Genomic DNA, 14,719 nt, shown 5'->3' on the forward strand with positions numbered 1-14,719 from the left:
CAGCTGACAACCACTCGGAAAATATCAAGGACACCATCTTCAGAAACACATGATACTTGCTTTTTGGTTCTCATTAAGGCTCACAAAGTTTCCATCTGTTACACTGTTATCCCATCTATCTAGGTTCCTAACCTCACAAGTTCATGTGTGCTGCTAAGCACAGTTGAAATTGCTCCCGTGCTTGTCTAAGACACAAGTTGAAGTGCAATGAAAGCTGGTTTGAACTGCTCCTAGACTGCTCCAGAATGTAGTTTTAGCTGCTCCCAACCTGCTTCAAAACAGCTGTTTCAGCTGCTCCCGTGGCTGCTCCCTAGTACATTTCGTGAGTTCCACCCCTGTGTATGGTTTGAAAAGGCGCGTAAGAGTTAAATGTAGTAACCCTGCGTGGTTGAAAATAGGGTGCACGTGATGTTTCGATTGTGATCATTTGGAGTGTGACCGCTCGGACGGCAGATTCCCGGCCCTCGCCGCACGGATCATGTCGATCCTTCCGCTAGTCGCACTCTTCCACCACGATTTTGGATGACCGCGATTGAAGCACCACGTGCACCATATTTTCAATCACCGAGAGTTACTCCGACGCACTTATTAAGTTTGTTTCTCGCGACCACCGCAAGGGTATTATTTCTGGCTTCTGGTTGGCCACATTCGAATTTGTGAACACGCCCAGCCTGCTTTCGGCCAATGGCGCCTCCTGATTTGTCTCCTATAGTTTCCACTGAACGGCCAAACTCTCTACATATAGTGCTCTGATGGTAACGACTTCACCCTTTATAACGAGCGGTAGCTACCACAACTTAACCAAATCATAAACTAAAAAAAAAAAAAAAAAAAAGCAAGGGGTTCTGAGGTGCGAGGCGTGGGCTTCACGGACTCCTAAAATGACTTCGCGGACCCCAGCGGCTCCGCGATTGAACTATAAACCACTGGTTTCTAGTTCAATCTCCTCGCCCATTAGTATCGTGTTTGAGCGGGTTATATCCACATCCGGTGAGGCAGCCTCCTAACACGACTTGCATCGACGTCACATCAGTTTTCATAATGCTGACGGAAGTGTCTAAAGCTGGCACATCTTCCGGTTGAACGCCTTGACGAAAGCTTGACACACATTGAGTCACCACTTACCACACGCAAGGCTGTATCTGGGAAGTCTCAGTTGCTTGGTTTTGTCTAATCAGACAATTTATTTTAAAAGGGGTTTTAACGGAATGTGACTTTTAGTTTGCCTCGCTTTTTGTTTACTTTTGACTGTCCGAATATTCAGTTGCCTGCGGACACCAGTCTCCATGGAAACAGCTCTGGGGCACTACGTTGAGCTCGACTCACTGGCACATAACATGAAAAGTTCCTCACCCAGATGTGCGAAGCAACTCTGGCCGAGCCTGTTGGTATTCTTCGTCACAGCAGCGCTGTAATCGGACAAGACTGATCGAGGCACATCCATGTTGTGTTGCGTCGCAGAGCGAAAGAGATAATTTCATCATGTATTTTTACGTCGACCATCGTAAGGTGACTCAACCAAATCTGTGAATGTTGGATATTGATAAAACTAGACGGCGAGCAACTTTTGAGTGTAAAAAGCTGGAGAGGGGGATGAAGTGGAAGCTGCAGCACCAGGTCTACCAGTTGTAGATCTCGCCTCACGGTTTTTAGCGGCCGTTAAAGGGGTTCGCTGCCTCATGCTGAAGAGAACGAGTTGTCCTTGGCAGGAGGGGATTGCCTCCATCAGAATGGCAGGCTGCCATAAACACCAAGACAAAAAAAACAAAACAAAAAAAAAAAAAACAGCGAAAGAAAAAATTTTTTTTTTCAATTGTACTTTTTATTTAGGGGAAATAAATATAAGGTTCCAATTAGAAACTTGCTAAGCATCATCAAAAACCCTTAAATTGCTCAATTTCAGGACCACCTGAAGTGCCTAGGGGAATGCCGGACACCACAAAACGCAAATGATAAAATAATTTCCGTGTTCGCAGTGCATTCTTTTTTTTTTGCCGCAAAAACGAACTAAGCATCTCCGAATGCTCTATTTCTGCCTAAATGTAGCGCTTACGGTTTGAACTGAACGCCAAAGTTTTCAGAATTGTTATTTTTGAAAATATCAATCGGAAGATCCTTGTAGTTTGCACCATTCAACCCCCATGTCCTCGTGGACTCCGTCAGCTGGCATTTTCCTATTGAAAATTTCAGACGCCTATAACATGTAAATGAGATGAACGATTTCACCGAAACTTTGGCATCTGGTCCTGGCTGCCAGTGGTACAGATTTGGGCAGCTCGTTGGGAGGCACGACTTGCAGTGGGGTACACCAGTGTTTTTTTTTTTTCGTGGTCTCTGCTTTGTCTCGGAATTGTCTAAACACACCAACAAACATTGCTGATCTCGTAACCCAAATATTAAGTAAAAAAATATTTTTTCATGAAGTTGCAGTTTTTATTTTGGTGCTCACTCGTTTTTGTAAACAGTCTTTATTGGCAACAGTGAAAAAGTGATGCAGGTGACAGGCTGGGTTTTACTCTTTGGGCAGTAGAATTTGTTCCCAACTGATAAGAATTTTGATGGTGTCAAAAAGATACTTTGGAAGTGGAAGCTTGTTCCAGCACTCGCGCAGCAGCACGAAACAGATGCGCGTTATACTGTTTTCTAGTAGATTGCCTGCTCAACCTGCAAGCCCGCAAGAGGCCAGTGACGTCGCGGCACTGAAGAACGTGGGTACATTTAAATGCTGCTTTTGGCACTGGTTTCATTTGCCGATTGCACAATAACTGGTCTCGGCTTAGAGATTCTAAATAGCATGCCGGAAGGAGTAAAGGCCAGTTATTCCGCAAATACCCCGGATTGGACTGAAAACGAATCCTGTTTTCCGGACCGCAAAAATAAACTAGGCATGGCAGAAAACTGAAACTCCGTCGGAATGCGATACAGAAGTTTGAGGACACGACATTACCTGGATCAAAAGGTGCAAAAGAAAAAAATTTTCTGAGCCGACGTCCATCTAAGCCTAATATTCATCAAACCAAGATTTTGAGATTGTAGGTGCCTGTAGAATTTATTACAAAAAAAAAAAAAAGTGCTTTCCTGCTGACAATTTTTTTTTTTACTGGAATAATAGAGGCACCCACAATCCCAAATTTTAATTCAATCGCGTACAGAAAAAAGTGCAGGATTAAGGTGCCTGCTTGTTTAACTCCATCGGATAATAGCGTCTGCGAACTTTTGTCGAACCTCGAGTTTCGACTGGCTCGGCGGCAACCTTTCAAACTTTTAACGAAGTTCGACTTGTGGGCAGTGTAGCCCGGCCTTTACCACAGAACTCTAAAATGTTGGGAAACAAAGTTTACACAGTAGTTTATTTCATATTTTATAATATAATTACCAATGTTAATGCACTGTAAAGGCAAGGAAGGAAATGTATACCGGGAGTTTCCGAAAAAAAAAAAAAAACGGGATCGGCCCAGGTAAATAAACTATGTGTCGCAGAAAGGTCAACTTCCGTGAGAATGTTATGCTGGTGACTGGGGTAGAATTCGAAAGTTTGGAAACGGTACGTTACCTAAATCAAAAGATATAATCGAGGAAAAACTAAATTTCGCTACGAGCCGACGTTCACCTAAGCCTAGTGTCGCCAAAACAAGAATAGACTTTGGGTGCCTGCAGCATCTATTTCATTAAAACACACTTGTAAGCAAGAAAGAAGGGAGTATGCGCTTTCTTGTTTACTAGTGATTGTGATGTTAAAATCCCGAGACTGGGAAGGCAAATTGAAAGAAGTTAAGAAGAGACAGAAATAAGAGGACAGACAAACGTGCCTGCACCTTGACAATGGACCTTTTCCGAGAAGCGTTCTGCGCACGCGCGAGCGCCCGATGCCAAGCGGCGGAAGTCGGAACGAAAAATCGTGGAAATTCGGAATGAGCCTGTGGATAAGCGAATAGAACAGGTAATTGCAGCATATATATAATTGGGTTACACAAAAAAAAAAAAAAAAGAACGTGGACGGAAGGAAAAACAACGATTGGGTGGACGCCACGGATGCCCATCTTTAAGTTCGCGTTGGGCACGCGCCGCAGCTCGGAGAGCGAAGAAACTGGTAGCGTAGCTCCCGGTATCGATTTGTAGCGCAGGTAGGTCACTTCCTCGATTTTTAGTTCGTGCAGCCACCGCTTGGTACCGTCGGTATGTGGAAAAGGTCCATTTTTTTGTTTTTGAGTGTTTTTCACCGATACAGATCCCACAAGCGTCCACAACATCAGCTCCTCTTTTGACGATATTAAGCTTATTTGGATGTCGGCTCATAGAGCATTTTTGTTTTTCTCAATTATCTTTTGATCTATGCAACGTCGTTCTCAAACTTTCACGTTCTATCCCAACTTCTAGCTTCACATTTTCACGGAGTTCGAGCTTTCTGCGATACATGGTTTATCTATTCAAGCCGAAATACACGGTTCTCTTTTCTCAGGAGCTCCCTGCACTAGTAATGCTTTAGTTAATTAATGTGAAACAATAAATGAATATACCCAGCAAATAATGCACTTCTCCGCATGTGATGTCAGCTCATTTTAAAATTTTCGCGCATGCACGTACACCCCAAAATTCAGTCGAGCTTCGCAGTACAAACTTGAGAGCCAAACCTGGGCAGGTTCTTGATATCCTCAAACACCTTGTACTGGCTAAATTTCTCATCTACAGCTAAGAGACAAGTCACCGATTGAGGCATGCTAGTACCAAGGCTGTCTAAACATACAAGCAACACAATTTTTATTTTCCCCTCAAGCGCCACATGCGAAGTCCTGTAGGCTGTGCGCTCCGTCTTACTCCCGCATCACACTGAAGAGAAGGAGAGGAAACGCAGGTGCTCCTTCGCACGCTCGCAGTCGCTTTCAAGGTTGACCCTTTCGTCTGCTATAACCGGTTGTACCTCAAGTTCCCGGCATTCCTTTCGGTATCGCGGACGGCACTGCGGTTTTATTGCGAAAGTAGAATAGCATTAATGGCCGAGCCAGGTTTTCGTCTTCCTTGCTTTTCCTTTCGCCGACAACTCGCTAGCAGAGAAGGGGCCGCATGTGCCAAATTCGACTACAGCACTGAACACATGAGCGACAGAAATGGGCGTTGCGTGGCGGTTTCTATAGCAGCTGTCGCGGACGCTGTGACGTGGGCCTATGCCATGCCGCACATCGTGGTGTACGCGGCAGTTGCTATGGAAACCGCCGCGCAGTGCCCGTTTTCGTCGCTCATCTGTTTGGGGCTTCGAGTGCTCGCGGGGAAGTGACATGGTGGAACGCCGTGTTTGAGGCGGGACAATTTTTTCGCTCTGGTGTTGCGAAATTCAATCATACACCAAAGTCTGTCGAGCAGGAATCTTTTTGAACCCTCAAACGTTGTGTGTGCCAAGACCCCTTTCGAAAGTATGTGCTATCGCCTGTCCGCCATTGCTCGATCACATACCGTACTCTGAGCACGTATTAGACACGTAGGCTGCGGCAGCGTTCAGCGTGAACTCGGCTCAGCTCGAACAGACCCTTTCCGACATTGTGAAATGACCCATAGGTTAGTATGCCCAGCCGCCATCAGTTGGTCTCATTGCTTCTGGCGTGAAGCCCGTGATTCCGTGATTGGTTCCGAGTTCGCGCCGAGCACTGACGCAGCGCTTGCGTGAAAGGACGCATAGGTTATGCCCAGCCGCCATCAATTGGTCTCATTGCTTCTGGCGTGAAGCCCGTGATTCCGTGATTGGTTCCGAGTTCGCGCCGAGCACTGACGCAGCGCTTGTGTGAAAGGACGCATAGGTTATGCCCAGCCGCCATCAATTGGTCTCATTGCTTCTGGCGTGAAGCCCGTGATTCCGTGATTGGTTCCGAGTTCGCGCCGAGCACTGACGCAGCGCTTGCGTGAAAGGACGCATAGGTTATGCCCAGCCGCCATCAATTGGTCTCATTGCTTCTGGCGTGAAGCCCGTGATTCCGTGATTGGTTCCGAGTTCGCGCCGAGCATTGACGCAGCGCTTGCGTGAAAGGACGCATAGGTTATGCCCAGCCGCCATCAATTGGTCTCATTGCTTCTGGCGTGAAGCCCGTGATTCCGTGATTGGTTCCGAGTTCGCGCCGAGCACTGACGCAGCGCTTGCGTGAAAGGACGCATAGGTTATGCCCAGCCGCCATCAATTGGTCTCATTGCTTCTGGCGTGAAGCCCGTGATTCCGTGATTGGTTCCGAGTTCGCGCCGAGCACTGACGCAGCGCTTGCGTGAAAGGACGCATAGGTTATGCCCAGCCGCCATCAATTGGTCTCATTGCTTCTGGCGTGAAGCCCGTGATTCCGTGATTGGTTCCGAGTTCGCGCCGAGCACTGACGCAGCGCTTGCGTGAAAGGACGCATAGGTTATGCCCAGCCGCCATCAATTGGTCTCATTGCTTCTGGCGTGAAGCCCGTGATTCCGTGATTGGTTCCGAGTTCGCGCCGAGCACTGACGCAGCGCTTGCGTGAAAGGACGCATAGGTTATGCCCAGCCGCCATCAATTGGTCTCATTGCTTCTGGCGTGAAGCCCGTGATTCCGTGATTGGTTCCGAGTTCGCGCCGAGCACTGACGCAGCGCTTGCGTGAAATGACGCATAGGTTATGCCCAGCCGCCATCAATTGGTCTCATTGCTTCTGGCGTGAAGCCCGTGATTCCGTGATTGGTTCCGAGTTCGCGCCGAGCACTGACGCAGCGCTTGCGTGAGAGGACGCATAGGTTATGCCCAGCCGCCATCAATTGGTCTCATTGCTTCTGGCGTGAAGCCCGTGATTCCGTGATTGGTTCCGAGTTCGCGCCGAGCACTGACGCAGCGCTTGCGTGAAATGACGCATAGGTTATGCCCAGCCGCCATCAATTGGTCTCATTGCTTCTGGCGTGAAGCCCGTGATTCCGTGATTGGTTCCGAGTTCGCGCCGAGCACTGACGCAGCGTTTGTGTGAAAGGACGCATAGGTTATGCCCAGCCGCCATCAATTGGTCTCATTGCTTCTGGCGTGAAGCCCGTGATTCCGTGATTGGTTCCGAGTTCGCGCCGAGCACTGACGCAGCGCTTGCGTGAAAGGACGCATAGGCTATGCCCAGCCGCCATCAATTGGTCTCATTGCTTCTGGCGTGAAGCCCGTGATTCCGTGATTGGTTCCGAGTTCGCGCCGAGCATTGACGCAGCGCTTGCGTGAAAGGACGCATAGGTTATGCCCAGCCGCCATCAATTGGTCTCATTGCTTCTGGCGTGAAGCCCGTGATTCCGTGATTGGTTCCGAGTTCGCGCCGAGCACTGACGCAGCGCTTGCGTGAAAGGACGCATAGGTTATGCCCAGCCGCCATCAATTGGTCTCATTGCTTCTGGCGTGAAGCCCGTGATTCCGTGATTGGTTCCGAGTTCGCGCCGAGCACTGACGCAGCGCTTGCGTGAAAGGACGCATAGGTTATGCCCAGCCGCCATCAATTGGTCTCATTGCTTCTGGCGTGAAGCCCGTGATTCCGTGATTGGTTCCGAGTTCGCGCCGAGCACTGACGCAGCGCTTGCGTGAAAGGACGCATAGGTTATGCCCAGCCGCCATCAATTGGTCTCATTGCTTCTGGCGTGAAGCCCGTGATTCCGTGATTGGTTCCGAGTTCGCGCCGAGCACTGACGCAGCGCTTGCGTGAAAGGACGCATAGGTTATGCCCAGCCGCCATCAATTGGTCTCATTGCTTCTGGCGTGAAGCCCGTGATTACGTGATTGGTTCCGAGTTCGCGCCGAGCACTGACGCAGCGCTTGCGTGAAATGACGCATAGGTTATGCCCAGCCGCCATCAATTGGTCTCATTGCTTCTGGCGTGAAGCCCGTGATTCCGTGATTGGTTCCGAGTTCGCGCCGAGCACTGACGCAGCGCTTGCGTGAGAGGACGCATAGGTTATGCCCAGCCGCCATCAATTGGTCTCATTGCTTCTGGCGTGAAGCCCGTGATTCCGTGATTGGTTCCGAGTTCGCGCCGAGCACTGACGCAGCGCTTGCGTGAAATGACGCATAGGTTATGCCCAGCCGCCATCAATTGGTCTCATTGCTTCTGGCGTGAAGCCCGTGATTCCGTGATTGGTTCCGAGTTCGCGCCGAGCACTGACGCAGCGCTTGCGTGAAAGGACGCATAGGTTATGCCCAGCCGCCATCAATTGGTCTCATTGCTTCTGGCGTGAAGCCCGTGATTCCGTGATTGGTTCCGAGTTCGCGCCGAGCATTGACGCAGCGCTTGCGTGAAAGGACGCATAGGTTATGCCCAGCCGCCATCAATTGGTCTCATTGCTTCTGGCGTGAAGCCCGTGATTCCGTGATTGGTTCCGAGTTCGCGCCGAGCACTGACGCAGCGCTTGCGTGAAAGGACGCATAGGTTATGCCCAGCCGCCATCAATTGGTCTCATTGCTTCTGGCGTGAAGCCCGTGATTCCGTGATTGGTTCCGAGTTCGCGCCGAGCACTGACGCAGCGCTTGTGTGAAAGGACGCATAGGTTATGCCCAGCCGCCATCAATTGGTCTCATTGCTTCTGGCGTGAAGCCCGTGATTCCGTGATTGGTTCCGAGTTCGCGCCGAGCACTGACGCAGCGCTTGCGTGAAATGACGCATAGGTAATGCCCAGCCGCCATCAATTGGTCTCATTGCTTCTGGCGTGAAGCCCGTGATTCCGTGATTGGTTCCAAGTTCGCGCCGAGTACTGACGCAGCGCTTGCGTGGAATGCATTTCGATCCCAGTACACTCCAATGCCGCCTAAACGCTTGTGTCCAACGCATGCTCTCGGTGCATGACCGACTAATGGTGGCTGATGCATCATTTCAAAATTTCGAAAAAGGGTCTTTTGAAGACGTTTCGTGTCCAAGCAATGGCGACCACCAATGGTGCGTGATGGACTATCGAAAGGGTGTATTGCGTTTAACGCACTGTTTACAAAGCAAGCCCGTGTTTGCCCGCACCGGGTGTGGGCGCTACGTGCACGCATAATCAGGATTCGCGTAAGGTGAACCGTTCTGCGCGTGCGCCGTGGCGATAGCAGCGCCACCGCAGCAACGTGACGTCAGAGCCGCTTGTTGGTCTATGATGTGACGTCTAATCTCGCAATAGTGCGGAGTTCTCATAGACTGTTTTCCCAGCTCCGTTACACTTTCCAGAACGAAGACACCACTATTGCGCATGCGCAGCGCTAGCCTTGCTTGCGGAGTCCCGGAGCTCGTAGCAGTTTGCGGAGAACTTTGAGGGACAGCGGAAACCATCTACGAAAATTCCCTAATGATGCCACAAAAGCAGATTCTTGTACGAGTCATCCCCGGATCGGTGCGAGGAAATCTGAGAATGCGATCGATCACTATGCCTCTTGGTTTCGTGGTCTTGAATTTTGGTTTTGAACACTATTAAGCTTTATACATATAAACGTCTTGAGCCTTCGCGCGCCGGTGCACCGGCGCGCGAAGGCTCAAGGCGTTTTAATTTAGTGGTGCTTCTCAAACATGTTTGAGAAGCACCACTACCGCTGAAACTTTCGAAAGTTCCTGTAATGCCTGGACAGAAACAACTTCCAAGAAGCGAGCCGGCTCGGCTGAAGGGCCGTCCACACAGGACACGCTTTCCACCGTGGACAGCATTTGCTCGGTGGAAGTGCAGGTCTTTGCTCCGGTTCCGGTCCGCTTTGGGACACTTGTTTTTTGCCGGTGGAAAGTCACTCCGCTAGCATATTTGGACAAAGCCTTGGAGCCTGCTCATGACGTACGACAGGTCGTAGCCACTGACACACTCTGCTGGCTGTCATCAAGGCCTCCGCTGTTGTCAGCCCCCGATCTCCCGAAAACTAGGAGGTTGGAGACGAAGGCGAGGAGGAAAGCCGCGCTGTCCTTGTATGCACCAAAACGTTCACTCTTTTTTTCTTTTGTCATGCACATCGGAAAGCGTGTCCTGTTTGGACAGCCCTTTCTGCTAGCAACTGATGGGGATAGAAGCAGGGTGGAAAATAAGCATAGTTATAAAGGGGAAAAAAAAGAAGAAAACAGCAAAGGAAAAGATACGACACAGTTTGAGACGCCATTGTGTTATCTCTTCTTTTTCTTTCTTTTGTTCCTCCTTGTCTCGGTGTTTTACAGCTATGACCACTCACCAACTAGCCGGCACAATTACCCTTATTCCTAAAAAAAAAGTCAGATTTGTTTGATTTAAATAAGGTTTGTTTGATTTAAATCAGATTTATTTGATTCAAATTGGATTTACTTGATTTAAATCAGACTAATTTGATTTAAATCACTGTAGCTAGAAAAGAGTAATCATTTATCACTAGATGTATTTTTAAACATGGCAGATACATTGACCATATGTCATATTATGGAAAACAATGCGGACAAAAGAATTACTGCGCATTTAAAGTGCACGTTAACAACTTTTAATCAGCATAGTTCCTGTCATACCAGCACCTAGATTTTTTTTTTATAGCAAAAAAACAAACAAAAAAAAAACAAAAAAACGAATAGGTTGTTTTGATTTGCTTTGACATTACTCTCATTGTTTTCATTTCTTTCGCATTATGATTTGATTGCGATAAAACACCATGTAACTGGCAAAGTGGAAAGTAGAAAGAAAGCCCGACGTTCTGATATGCCCAAAAGAGCACTGCTTTTTGCTCATGTTCAGCCCGCTTGCTTGATGAATTTTTTTATTTAGGCACAGGACAAGTGCACATAGAAAGCATCAAATGCAGTAGAAAGTAGTAAGTAAAAAATATGTTGGGAATTGTTTCTGAGTGAAAGCTTTGACTGAAGTCATCCCAGTAAAACTGATGTGACTTAAGTCACAGTTCAAGTCGTCGTCTTGATTTTCATTCTCTACCCTCCTTTGTTTGTGTGAGGGCTGTTTTTTGCCTCCTCAACCGTCACATTTAGAGCCACCGAAGAAGCTGCACTTCAAAGTAATGACGATTCAGCCTCCTTGCCGCTTCAAATTATAATGAAAAAATCCCTGGAGAAGGGGAACAAGAGGGACAAAGGACAAACACAAATCTCCAAACACAGCTAGGTGACTGGTGCGCAACCGAAAAAATCCGCCTGGTCCGGGTATCGAACCCGGGACCTCTCCATTACAGGTGGAGCGCTCTACCAACTGAGCTAACCAGGGGTTAGACATCAGTAGAGCAAACGGGTTTTATCAGCTGCCACCAGTCTATCAGCTGCCACCAGTGTTAGACTGGTGGCAGCTGATAAAACCCGTTTGCTCTACTGATGTCTAACCCCTGGTTAGCTCAACCTGTAATGGAGAGGTCCCGGGTTCGATACCCGGACCAGGCGGATTTTTTCGGTCGCGCACCAGTCACCTAGCTCTGTTTGGAGATTTTTGTTTGTCCTTTGTCCCTCTTGTTCCCCTTCTCCAGGGATTATTTTCATCATTCTTGTCCAGCTCGCTTGCACCTTTGCATTTAATTGCATTCTAATTATAATCAAATTATAGTTGCCAATCTAATCGTTCGAAGTGTTATGAGATTGCGGGAAACGGTTCTGCGTCCTCCAGCAGTGTTAGAAACAATCCGCTGCAGTGCAAAGCAATATCCCCTCAGTTGTGCTGACATCATGTCAAATGCCGAGGAACTCGCACTTTCTAATTGCCCCCCCCCCCCCCCCACACACACACACAGACACACACACTAAGCAACAAAATGGCGGCGCCTACAAGAGATCCGGGGAACGGGGTGCTGATACTCCCAGTATAATAGCTCTAAGTACATGTTGCAGCTTTCTACCTGGGTATACCGCACCCTGTTGCAGAGAAAGCTCCTCCCGAAAAGCCCTCCACTCTTTCCACTTTATCGAGCGAACACTGGAGAGGACGCGAGTCCCCACTGGCCTCCTCTCTATCATTCTCTCTCTAAGGTGGGGAGATTGGAGTGCTTTGCAGGAGGATCTTGTCCTGATTTTCTTAACCTTCAACACTGTACAGTACCGTGGTCGAACCACTTCGAGATTGTAGGGAGTTTTAGTAGACCGTGTTTCCCCCTCCGCTAACCCTCTGCTACGAAGAAACTGCCACTGTGCCTGCGTGCCGATGGCCTTGGCTGTAGAGTTCCGGGTAGCCGAGGGGCTTAGTGGAGGGGGGGAAACACGGTCTATTAAAACTCGCTAGTGTTCTACAGGGTGTTAGCTCCCTGTAGAACAGATCTTAGGCGCCTGTTTCCGGGTTGAGTGGTGTAGCCGTCGGTGTCGGTGTAACTGCTAGTTGACGTCACGTGACCTCATCACCAAATCAATTCCCCGCTACGTGGCCACACTAATTCGATTTTCCGCTAAATTTAGCAGGTAAATTTGGTTTCTCCGCCAGATTTAGCGGACAAATTCAGTTTCATTGTTCATAGGTGACATTACACCAAGCCATGTGAGGTCATTTTCCCCGCTAAATTTAGCGGGGAAGCTGAATTAGAGAGTAGGAGATGGAGGGATAAAAGGAGTAGGAGGGGAGGAGGGGCGTACCTTCCCCTCCTCCTCCTCAAAAGCTGGGCTCTAATTCGGCATTAGAGAAAATTGCAAACGTCTTTCATTTTTTTTTAATCGTCACGGATGAAGGCGACGAGAGGATGAACAGTGAACTGAAAAAGGGTCACTCGGCGAACCTTTGCCAAAAAATAAAAATGGAGCGTCGAGACAGCAGGAAAGCGGGCCGCGGTTTGGCGGCGTAACAGTAAGGGAGAGCGAGACTGACTCGAGAAATGTCCCGCGCAGCTCCTTATCTAGTGTGCGTCACCATCTCGAAAATTGCGTTCAGAAGGTACGGGCGTCGCGCGTTCGGGGTGAGAATGAACTTTCGAGAACAAGAAAGCAGGACGAGATGATAAAAGTTAATGTCCCGTGTAAGAATAAACGCGTATCTTCTAGAAGCCCGTGACCGAGCGACGTTGCTTGCGGGGCCCTGTGCACGGCCACATTTGCTTTTTAAAAGAGCCATGAAAGCTACAGTAATGCGGTCTGTGCAGGTAGTTATTCGGCCGAGGGTAGATAATACAGGGGGATAATCGTCACAATAACCCGGATAACTAAGATTTGGTCAATTTCTTTTTAATTAGTGCGACTTAACGTATGGTTTCAATTAGAAGCTTGCAGAGCATCATCGAAAACCACTAAATGAGTAAATTTGAGAAAGACTTGGAGCGCGTGGGAAGCGCGCGGTAGTGCACTGAAGTTACCACTCGTGCAACAGGCGCAAGGCTAGCGGTACATGAGCGCGGATGATATGAAACGGAGAAACCGCACGAGCGCGTTTTGAGGGTGTCAACGTTGCGCCTGTTGCAAGAGTGCTAAATTCAGGGCACCACCGCGCTTTCTACGCGCTCCAAGTGTTTCTAAAATTTACTGATATGGTGGTTTCCAGTGACGTTCAACAAGTTTCTGACTGAAACCATTTTTATCTTTACTAATTAAACAGCTAATTAACACATTTTATTTAACTACCCAACTTATTCTGCATTATGTCCTCCTAGCTGAACAGCTCATCTTCACAGACCACCATAAGTAGCTTTCACGCCGTTGAAAATTGGGCGAGTTGGTTATGCATAGTTACGAAGAGGGAAACAGCGCCAAAAGTACGGAGGACAGAGAACGAGGAACGCACAGACCGAGCGCTGACCGACAACTGGTTTATTTCTGGAAAACCACCTATCGGCATAAAAACACACATACTAACATACATCGTTTGTATGTGCTTTTATGCCGGTAGGTGGTTTTCCAGACATAATCCAGTTGTCAGTCAGCGCTCGGTCTGTGCATTCCTCGTTCTTTGCCATCCGTACTTTTGGCGCTGTTTCCCTCTTCGTAACTAGCTTTCACAACATGTTTAAAAAATTTGCAAAGAAAAACAAATTGTAGTTTTAAAAATAGTTTTTGTCAATAAGTTTGGATTTACAATTTGATCTTTTTGTTTCAGGTTACGCGCTGTTACGTGCTGGAGACCGGCCAAGAAGAAGGCAAGGAATCGTCACTGACCCGCTCATTATTCAATAAAAGGCGATCAGTGGGACCCAAGCCAGGCTGTATCTCACATCGTCGACGCCGTGCCGAAAAAAGCACGCTGGTGAAAGTTGGACATTATTGAACCCGTGACAGAGGACCGAAAAAAAGGCGGGGGGGGGGGGGGGGGTCGTACTACCCACACGTCTTAAGGTTTTTTTGTCTTTTCAGCTGTGTCAGCAAGGCTCCTAAAGTAAAATTTCGCCCTCGCTAATCCATGAGCGGAACAGAACATAGTTCGGACAAGGAACTTATCTTTTTTTTTTTTTTAAATTCATAAGCACGCCATAATTTCAGATAGGGCACGTATAATTTATACAGTAGACCATACATAATGTTTTCATTGAAGGAGTGGCACTAAGAGGCCTATAAATAGGGTTCCGTGTTTTCAACGTTTATTTTTCTTCAAACTCAAACTTTTTTTTCTCTAGTTTTTTGTGTGTAGAGTTTTGGTGTTTTGTGGTATCACTTTTCGGTGTCAAGCAAAACTTTGGGTTCATTGGGGCTTAAGTTGAAGAAAATATGAGACTGGCACACTGACCTCTAGCGAACTAACATTTGATCCGAACACTTGGAAAATGTCCAGGTCTCCTGAATCTATAGTACAAAAACACGAGATAAAGGGTGTGGTTCCGAAGAAAGCAGCAGCTTCGCGGTCAGTTCATTGGGGTGCTGTATTCTAGGTCAACAAAAAATGAAATTG

At 48.0% G+C, this 14,719-nt stretch overlaps 1 protein-coding gene across 1 annotated transcript in view; it reads left to right on the forward strand.

The window, feature by feature from the left end:
- The window catches only part of LOC8039346 (tyrosine-protein phosphatase non-receptor type 2), a 72,897-nt gene extending 58,871 nt beyond the window's left edge, over window positions 1–14,026 (forward strand). The window contains exon 9 of the mRNA XM_029981835.4: window positions 13,934–14,026. Within this exon, the coding sequence (XP_029837695.2) occupies window positions 13,934–13,991 (58 nt within the window). The 3' untranslated portion in view covers window positions 13,992–14,026. The remainder of the gene's footprint in view (window positions 1–13,933) is intronic.
- Window positions 14,027–14,719: the final 693 nt, after the last annotated feature.

The sequence above is a fragment of the Ixodes scapularis genome, unplaced genomic scaffold (genome assembly GCF_016920785.2).
Source record: "Ixodes scapularis isolate PalLabHiFi unplaced genomic scaffold, ASM1692078v2 PGA_scaffold10__122_contigs__length_95168666, whole genome shotgun sequence".
NCBI classification, from domain to species: Eukaryota; Metazoa; Arthropoda; class Arachnida; order Ixodida; family Ixodidae; genus Ixodes; species Ixodes scapularis.